This window comes from Galeopterus variegatus, unplaced genomic scaffold (genome assembly GCF_000696425.1).
Source record: "Galeopterus variegatus unplaced genomic scaffold, G_variegatus-3.0.2 Scaffold95, whole genome shotgun sequence".
NCBI classification, from domain to species: Eukaryota; Metazoa; Chordata; class Mammalia; order Dermoptera; family Cynocephalidae; genus Galeopterus; species Galeopterus variegatus.
In genome coordinates, this window is record NW_007726206.1 from 367,551 (window position 1) to 377,079 (window position 9,529).

General features: G+C 50.5%; 2 protein-coding genes across 4 annotated transcripts in view; one reads left to right on the forward strand and one right to left on the reverse strand.

Annotated features, from left to right (window-relative positions):
- The window catches only part of MCRS1 (microspherule protein 1), a 9,614-nt gene extending 4,894 nt beyond the window's left edge, over positions 1-4,720 (reverse strand). The window contains exons 1-7 of one of the 2 annotated variants that reach the window (XM_008582824.1): positions 4,623-4,720; positions 3,370-3,489; positions 2,721-2,859; positions 2,179-2,317; positions 1,425-1,583; positions 1,165-1,274; positions 186-294 (exon numbers count right to left, since the gene is read on the reverse strand). In XM_008582824.1, the coding sequence (XP_008581046.1) occupies positions 186-294; positions 1,165-1,274; positions 1,425-1,583; positions 2,179-2,317; positions 2,721-2,859; positions 3,370-3,379 (666 nt within the window). In that variant the 5' untranslated portion in view covers positions 3,380-3,489; positions 4,623-4,720. Of the gene's footprint in view, positions 1-185; positions 295-1,164; positions 1,275-1,424; positions 1,584-2,178; positions 2,318-2,720; positions 2,860-3,038; positions 3,286-3,369; positions 3,490-4,622 lie in introns of those variants that run through there. The other variant, XM_008582819.1, reaches the window with a different exon arrangement.
- Positions 2,226-9,529, forward strand: part of PRPF40B (PRP40 pre-mRNA processing factor 40 homolog B (S. cerevisiae)) — a 72,702-nt gene continuing 65,398 nt past the window's right edge. For both annotated transcript variants that reach the window (XM_008582763.1, XM_008582783.1), the window contains exon 1: positions 2,226-2,336. The gene's annotated coding sequence lies outside the window, so the exon portion shown is untranslated. The remainder of the gene's footprint in view (positions 2,337-9,529) is intronic.

A 9,529-nucleotide genomic window follows, 5' to 3' on the forward strand; every position in this document is an offset into this window, starting at 1 on the left:
AAAAAAAAAAAAAAAAAAAAAAAAAAAAAAAAAAAAAAAAAAAAAAAAGGCCCCTGCAGATGTGCATGTGTCTGCACATGCGTGCATGCAGACAATGGCTGGGGGGCTCCCCACAGCTGTTGTTTTCCAGGTGGTCCAGTTCTCACCCTGCCCTGATCCTCAACCTTCCCAGCCCTCAGTCTTACCGATCCCACTTTGCTCAGCAGCTGCTCCTCAGCCTTGCTAAACAGGGCCTTGCTCTGGATGGCTGCAATGGCCTCTGGGTGCAGCTGCCTCATGGCCTGGCAGGCCAGCCTGGGTACAGGGAGAGACAGAGGGCATGGCTGAAGGAAGAGTGTCAAGCAATCTGGAGTTCTTACTCCCCCCAAACCTGCAGGCCTTTGAGATCCAGAACCTAGACGCCAGGCCCACAATAGGAAGAGCCCAAGGCTTAGCACATCATCTGTGCCTCATGGGTTTGTTGACAAACCAACAGGCAACTCAGGAGACTGAGGCTCCTATGTCCCGTAAAGGCCCAGTCCTGAGGTGGATCCTGAGACCAGCTGCTGCTCCTCCCAAGCCCTTCTTCCCTACTTGGCCAAAGCTGCCACCCATTAGCCACTGCCCACCACCTCTTCTTTCCCAAGTTGAGCCCAGCCCATTTGCTGGTGTTTCAGGGCCGTGGCTGCAGCTGAAGTGGTGCTGGGGGCTGTGGAGGAGAAGATGAGTATTAAGCATGCACCCAAGCTCTGACACATTAAACCAAGTGACTGAGGAGGAGGAAGAGTATGTGTGCATGGGTTTATTTGGAAACCTGGCTGTTAGAGCTGGAAGATACTGAGCGGGGGCAGTGTGGAAAGGTTGGGAGGTGACCTGCCCCAAACCACAATGCACACAGTGGGGAACCAGGGCTCTTGGCACTCATTTGGATGTTTCTCTCATGATACTTGCTCTGCTTTCAGACTCCCTTGCTTCTGGTATCAAGCCAGGACCAGAAGAGTTGGAGGCAGGAAGAAGCTTCCCTTTGAAGCCTGGCAGGTCTCAGTATCATCCCAGAGGATGCAAGGCCCCAGGAACCTTGCCTCCCAGGCCCCTGCCGTGGGCCCTGGAACAATTCCCTCTGCTCCAGGAGCCAAATTCTGTTGTCCCCAGTGCCTCCCCACTGCTGGAGCCAGCCCCACTCACTTGGAGATGACAGGATCGTACAGCAGGGCGTACCAGCGCTCCTGGACTTCCCGAAGAGTGAAGCGGCAGCTGAACTTCACGCCCAGGTGAACAGATGTCAGGTCATTAGTCTGCAAGGCCCCAGAGGGATTTGCTCCATCCTTAGAGATGGGAAGAATCCTTCCCTTGCCACATAAAGGGCCCTGCTGGGCTAGTTTGGGAGCTGGTAACTGGAGGCTGAGGGAGGGAAGGGGCACTAAACCCGTGGTGGGAAGCACTACCTGCAACACAGCATTGATGAGCAGGAGGTCATCTGCAGGCTTCCAGCGGCCCAGATCCTTGGTCACCTGAAGTGGCTGTTTGCTCTTCTTCACACGCTTGGTGAGCCCAGGGGCTGGGGCTGGGCTGGGTGGCACAGGAGTGCTGGGGGCCTTGGATACCTGGGCAGGGGACAAGAACAGTGTGATCTCAAACCCAGTATCAGGGCAGCCAAGGCTTCAGGCCTAAAGCTTCACACTCTCTGTGGCAACTGCAGCCCGCAATAGGAAAAACAGACAGGGAGCTCAGCTTTCTAATACCTCCCCATCCCCCTCCCTGCCAAACTATTTCCACATAATCCCTGAGAGTATGGGGTCTTCTCTTTGCTGGTGGCACCCCAAATCCCAGAGTGGAGGGTGGGTGGGGAAGATACCAGGAAAACACTCTGGCTGGTGCAGTGTCTAGGGCCAGAGCAATGCCACCTGGGGGTTATTTTTACACCCCGCAATGCTGGGAACAGGCTGTCTGCTCCCAGAATAGATGCATGCTCCATGCCTCCCACACAGAATGTGATACAGGATGCACTGGCAGGGTGGGGGTGCAGCAAGAAAGGGGGAGTAGGGAGATATGGGCTCCCAGGAGGGAGGTGTCTGAGGTTGGGGCAGCTTGGTCCTCTCACAAGCCTCCTCTGCAGGGCTCGTGGCAGCTGGCAAAGGTTCTGGGGAAACACGAAATCTGGCGCTTCCTCCACACTCCCTCCATCTCCCAGTCTCTCACCTTCTTCTTCTCACTGGAGGAGGGTTCACTCCCCGAACAGCGCCCTGGTTCCACCCCACTGGCCCCCTTTGCCCGGGTAGAGGACTTCGCCAGGCTGCTCTCCACCAGCTCATCATCAAACTTCTTCCTCTTGATGAACCTACGGAGGGTCCTACCCAGTGAGTATTCCTTGCCCTCCCTGGTACCCACTCTCATACACTCAGCCTCCAAAACAGGTTTTCAGCAGGGTGCTAACTGCTCCTTCCACTTTCACTTCACACCAGACCTGGGCTCAGTGGACATGGAACTGCTACACTCCGGCCCTCCGAGATGACAGGGGATTGCACCACAAAGACTTCATGTCAAAGATCTAAGATCTCCCACTCCTGCCCTCAGCCCCACAGGGAGGGTTTTGGTAGAGAAAGGAAAAGCACAAGGCTCTGCAAATGCTTAGGACACAGAGGGGCTCAGGTAGCCATTCCCAACAGAAGTGAAGGCAAGTAGCACCTAATCCCACAGGCATTCTTCCCCTTCCCAGTCCCTGGCCCTCCAACTCTTACTACCTGGAGGAGCTTCTCCGCTTAGGGATGGTGCCCAAGGCCTGGGAGGAGGCTCGCTTCTGCCCTGCCAGTGACTCCTCATCCTCTGAGCGGCTGGCAGTGCCTGATGCCATCAGGGATGAATCTAGCAGCCCCTGAGAATCTAGGAAAAGAGAAATGGTGAACTCAGGCCTCCTAAGTGCCTAGAAGAGCCTTGCACATGGTACCCCTCCTGATCCCCCCTTCCCCTGCCAGCCCTCTTGGCCCCTCCCAAGCCTCCTTGACACTTGAGGTTTTAAGGTGGGAGTTCCTTGGCCATCCAGATCCCATCTGGGCTCAGACCTGGCCCAGACCTTCCACGCTGGGCAGTTCTCCCGGTGCCACCTGTCATGTCGTGCAGCACATGGAGCTCAGGTCAGACTGGTGATGCCGACACACCGGGCTCTGGGCATAACTGCTCCCTCTGCCATCAAAATGCAGCCATGCCAAAGAGCAGCAGCTCAACAGCAAGTCAGTCAATTGTGGCTCTGCCGACAGATATGTGGGTGGTGCTGGCCCAGGGGGAGGTGGCAATGCCCAGCCAGGACCAAAAGACACACATGCCAGACACAGGGTGGAATCAGCAGATGCTTGGTGCCCAAGCATTTGGGGAGCTGGCCCGGCCTCATACTACCTTTGTCCATCCTCTTACAGTCCCAAAGCCACTGGTTCCAAACCACAGGGCTAGGAGGAAGGGTCCCACAGGCTCATCCAAGGATTCTGACCAGGTGAGCTTAGAGGCTGAGAGGAGATTCTGCAAAGGAGAAATGAGGCTCCCTGAGGCTCAGGTTTCCAACTGACCAGCCCCATCTTGTTATACTGCCTCAGGTCCCCCAGGGTCCCATAAACTAGAGGAAAGAGGCACAAGGCCCTACTTTGCCAGTATTTCCCTTATAAACCAGTAGTCTTGTGAAGGTTACTGACACCTTTGAGAATACAAAACTATGAACTCCAGAAAAATGTACAAACAAATACTATTTTAGGGGGTTCACGGACCCTTCTCAATCAATTCATAACTCCTAGGTTAAGTGCCTTGACTACAAACTAGCAAGAGACAAGGTATTCTTGGCTCACTTTTCCTTTTCTTCAGCTGCCCACTCAGTTCATCAGTACTATCCTTCCCCTCCCAAGCCAAAGCAGGGAAAAGAAAAGAGAGAGAGAACTCCAACCAATCCATCTGTTTTTTTCCATTCATTTGTAACTTTTGTTTGTGGAAGCTAACACATGCGGTTTGGGAACTAAGTGAATAGTAACCATCCTGGGGGGCCGCTCCTAACCCCCGTCCCACCCAAAGACTCAAGTACTGGACTTTCTGGGGCGCTCCGCTGCGGATCCCGCCCCTTCTGACCACAGTGGCTCTTAGCACAGGGTCCCGGGCCTGCCCCCAGGTGCGGCTCCTCAAGCCACTCCATAGGATACGGCTAGGAATCTCGACACTGGAGGAGAGACCTGCGGGCCGACTGAAACAGCCTCTCCACCCCTCGTTCTCCCCCGACTGCACACCCAAGGTGGGAGATCGGTCCAGGTCTATTTCAGGGGTTCAAGATAGGAGTAGCGATGAAGTCAGCTCTGAAATTCAGAGCAGAGCATCAAGTGAACCCCGATGTTCTCGCAACCTTGGTTTTAAGCCCCACAGACTGATGCAGGGGTAGGGGGATCAACTCCCAAACCAATTCTCACCCCACCTTCTTCGCGCCACCTTTGCGCATGCGTAACAGCTCCGGCCAGATTCTAGCCCGGTTAAGCTCACGCATGCGCAGATTTTCGGGGCGCTACCGGGGCGGGGCCCCAAACGTTAGTGGGGGTCGTCCCAGGCGGCACTCTTGGAAACTCCATTTCACCCCCAACTCCGCTCAAAACCCTCAGAGGCGAACCGCGAGGTCTCACCATTCCTAGGCTGCCAGCTCCAACAATTTCTCTGCGGCGACGGCAGCAGCCGCAGGGCCAAAGCCGGCTTCCGTGAAATACATCTACTTCCGGGTTACGAACTGGGAGCTGCACAATCTCTTCCGGTTCGTCCCGGGAACGTAAGTGTAAGGGGCGTGATCATGTCAGCGAAGTTGTCACCATTTTGCTAATAGGTGAAAGTAAAGCTTGTCCTAACTGGGTCAGCATATAGGAAAACGTCAGGGGTTATAGGCACCAGAGAGGTTACTCAGCTTCAGGGAGCGATTAAAGGGAAATGCGAGACTTGCGGGGAGACCGAGCGGGGCGAGCTGAGGCGACGCTGAGAGGGGCGACCAAGGGCGGGGCGGGCCTGTGGACTGGATTTCGGCTTCGAATTCCCAGGAGGTATAGGAGTCTTTGAGGGTTTCCTGGGGCCAATTATGCATTGTTTGATTCTACCAGCGGTTTTAGAGAAACGACTTGGTCGGACCCCGTGCTAGGCACAAGACGGGGAGATAATGTCGAGCTCCCTCTGTCCTGGGAGATGTGGCGTCCAGAAGGGGCAGGAAGATTAACGTCTTAAGGAGCGGGTGGAGGATTATGGGCCGCGTCCCCAAGAAGGTAGAGACCCTGGAAGAAGGAGCTATGCCCAGTTGGCCCCGTTAGCTGGGGACAGTGTGGGCACTGGGAGGTAAGAAAGAAGACCAACGGGCCGGCCCGTGGCTCACTCGGTAGAGTGCGGTGCTAATAACACCAAGGCCCCGGGTTCGGATCCCACATAGGGATGGCCGGTTCGCTCACTGGCTGAGCGTGGTGCTGACAACACCAAGTCAAGGGTTAAGATCCCCTTACCGGTCATCTTTTAAAAAAAAAAAAAAGAAAGAAAGAAAGAAGACCAACGGGCCGGCCGGTGGCTCACTCGGTAGAGTGCGGTGCTAATAACACCAAGGCCCCGGGTTCGGATCCCACATAGGGATGGCCGGTTCGCTCACTGGCTGAGCGTGGTGCTGACAACACCAAGTCAAGGGTTAAGATCCCCTTACCGGTCATCTTTTAAAAAAAAAAAAAAGAAAGAAAGAAAGAAAGAAGACCAACGGAAGCACCTTCAGAGGAGAGTGCCCTGGAGTAAATCTTGGGCTGGGAGAACGAGCCTACAGGAAAAGTTGGGAGTTCGGGGCTGTGAGAGATGCCTGGGAAAACTAGAAATACTGTCCTCTAAACGAAGGGTTCTATTTGTTTTATGCTTCCTTTGAGGGACACAAAAGTATAGCAGCTCTAGAGCAACACAATAAGGAAGATCCAATTCCAAAGCTGTCCAGGAGCTAGGGCAGCTCCTTCAACAGAGGTGTCAAACACACCAGTCACCTGGGCATTGCCAGAGTATTTAAGTGTCAGACAGGAGCCCAGCCCCTCTGGCACTGACGGGGTATGATAGCTCTCTGCTTCAATAATGCCCACCTCATTTACTGTCCTGTGGACTTGCTTAATGAGTATGCACCTATTTTTATCTACCATGAAAGACTAAGTTTTCTGATATACAGTATGGTGGTCTATATGAGACATAATGTAGTATGTATAATATAGTATCTGTATATCTATATGGGAGTTATCAGGGCTGTCTTCTCTGAAGTGGTGACAATTGAGCTGAGATTTGACGATCGATAAGGGAACAGTCATGCAAAGAGCTGGGGTAAGATGACCCAGTCAGAGGGAACAGCTTGGCTGTGAAGCAGGAAGGGGTTTGGTGAATGTGAGCAACAGGAAGGAGCCCAGAGTGGTTGGAGCAGGTGATCAAGAGAAAGAGGGAAGGAGATGAGAACAGAGTCATCAGGCAGGTCATGTCAGCCCTTGTAGTTCACAGTATGGATTTTGGCTTTTATTCTTGGTGCATTGGAGAGCTCTTAAAGGTTTACAAGTAAGGGCATCCTATGACATGATTCAGTTTTTAAAATAATTCCTCTGGCTGCTTGTTAAGAACTAATCGTGGGGGTCAAAAGAGGAAGCCGAGAGATGAGGTAAGAGGCTATTGCAACAATCCAGGTGAGAGGTAAACCCAGATGGCTTAGCTGGGTTGTCAAGATAAGCGAAGATGGACAGAAACAGTGACCTCGATGTATATTTTGGAGATAGAACCACAAAGACTTGCTGATGGATTGGATATGGGACAGGGATAAGGGAAAAGGAATGATCAAGGATGAGACCTAGATTTTTGGCCTAAGAAACTGAGTGGATGGTAGAGCCTCCCTTCAGAATATATCCAGAATCTAACCCTATCTTACCAGCTCTTGCACTGTCTCCTAGTCCAAATCCTCTTCATCCATTATCTCTTACCTGGACTATTGTAAGACCTCTCTAACTGGTCTCCCAGCTTTCGTCCTTACTGCCCCTCCTCCAATTTATTCACAGCAGCTGGGGTATTCTTATTAAAATAGAAATCTACTCATATCCCACCTCTGTTCAAAATCTTGTATCATCCTTGGTATAAAAGCTCATGGTCTAGTTACCTCTCTGGCCTTATCTCCTGCTCCTCTCACTTGCCCTTTTGAAAATTTCCATCCTTATCTCCTGCACTCCCTACCCCTTCCCGGTTTTTCTCCTTAGCCCATACTATTTTCTAATATATGATGGAATTTACTTATTTTTTCTGTTTATCCTGTGTCCCCCAGCAGTAGAATGTAAGCTCTATGAGGGCAGGGGGTTTTGTCTATTTTGTTCACTGCTATAGTAGGTGCTTAATAAATATTTGTTGAATAAGTGTCTTAAATTTACTGCAAAGGAGAACTCTGTGGGAGGAGTAGGTTTGTGTGGGGGCAGAAACAAGTTCTGTCTTAGACATGTTAAGTTTGAGGTAACATCAAGGTCTAGGGTTTGATCTCTGTACCAGCCAGTGCCCCCCCCAACACACAAAAAAAGTTAAGTTTGAGGTCCCGTAAGGTATCTTGGTGGAAGTATTGAGTAGAGAGGTGGACATACTACTCAGGTCAGGGAAGAGATCTGAACTGGAGGTGTACATTAGGGACTCATTATTATGAAGATCTGGATGTGAGAGTGTAGATAAAGAATGAGGAAGGTCCAAGACCAATGCATGGGGCATTCCAAGGAAGAGGAGCCAGCAAACAAACAAAAAGAAGAGTGTGGATAAAAAAGCCAGCAATAGCACCAATCATCCAGCCTCCAGTTAACCATCCCGGGCTCTAGAGTAGTCTTTCCTAGTTCAGCACTCTTCCCTAGGATAGATGTGGCTTGTAATGGAGGCCACATTCATGGTTTCTCCTGGATCTTTGCTCAGGGCTCCAGACTCTTTCCTCTGGGGAATTAGAAGACAGTGTTAAGGGCCGAGCCCATTGCACACTCGGGAGAGTGCAGCGCTGGGAGCGCAGCAGCGCTCCCGCCGCGGGTTCGGATCCTATATAGGGATGGCCGGTGCGCTCACTGGCTGAGCGCGGTGCAGCCGGTCACAAAAAGGACAACAACAACAACAAAAAAAAGACAGTGGTAAGAACATCGACTCTGGAGTCAAACTGCATAGTTTTAAACCTCAGCTCTGTCACCTACCAGCATGTGACCTTGAGCAAGTTACATTTCTGTGCCTCAGTTTCATCATCTGTGGGGAAATTATAGTACCCACCTCAGAGGATGGTTCTGAGGAGTAAATCATTTATTACTTAAACAAGTAGGTAGTACCTAGCAAGTATTCAGAAAATGCAAGCTATTGTTACTGGTCTTAGGGCTTGGGTCTCAGTCTGGCCTACCTGGTGGTCTGAGTCTAGGATGCAGATATTGATAGCACAGCTCCTCCCCACTCCTGTCCACTAAAGCAGGACCATTTGCCCTCTCACCGAAGGCTGTTACCTCCAGGGACCCAGTCAGAGGACACAGGATCTTTCTGTTGTTGGCTCAAGTACTTTGTTTTCTTAGGAAGTCAAGTTCAATAAAGCCGTTGACCAGTACAAAGTTACCTATGGATTCACAGTGCAATTTAAGTTAACGTATATTCTACTTGATATCAGTACACTGTTTTTTTCTCTAAGGGAAGAGAAACCATCTGCAAAGGAAGAGGCTCATACACAGACTGTAACCCTCTGAAATATCAATTCCCAGGTTAGAGAATCACAGACAAAACTTTTTGAAACATTCAACTTTCAACTTCTTTAACATGACGCAACTTACACATCTTTGTCCAAAAGCCAAAATCATGCTTAATGAAGAAACCTAGATTATTCCCATTAATTAGGTGTGTAGCAAGGATGGCCCCTGTGACTATTTCTGTTTAACATTGCTTTGGAAGTACTGTCTTACAAACCTACAGAAGAGAAATGGGGTCTGGCTAGTTAGCTCAATTGGTTAGAGTGTGGTATTGATCCTTGTTATTAGCCAACCACCAAAAAAAAAAAAAAAACTTAACAGAAGAAAAAGGAATGAGATAGAAAAACTAGAAGATTTTAAATATTTATGAGAGCCTACCTGGAAAATTCAAGGACATCAACTGAAAAACTAATACAAACAAGATACGTTAGCAAAATGGGTACAAATTTATATATATCTATTAAAACTACGAACAGCAGCTAATTAGAAAGTATAAGGGAATAAAATGTATTATTTACATGGCAACAACAAAGTAAACTAACCAAGAGTAATCTTAACAATAAATGTTCTAGGGCCGGCCCAGTGGCGCACTGCTATAGTGCGCCACTTGGGAAGCGCGGTGGCGCTCCCGCCGAGGGTTCGGATCCCACATACAGACCGGCCGCTCACTGGCTGAGCGAGGGGCGGGAGCAACACCGAGGGGTGCGCTCCTGTGGCCGGTCCGGTACGGGCGTGACACTGAGGGTTGCGATCCGTTGCTGGTCACGAAAAAAGACAAAAAGGGGAAAAAAAAAAAAAAAAAAAAAAAAAAAAAAAAAAAA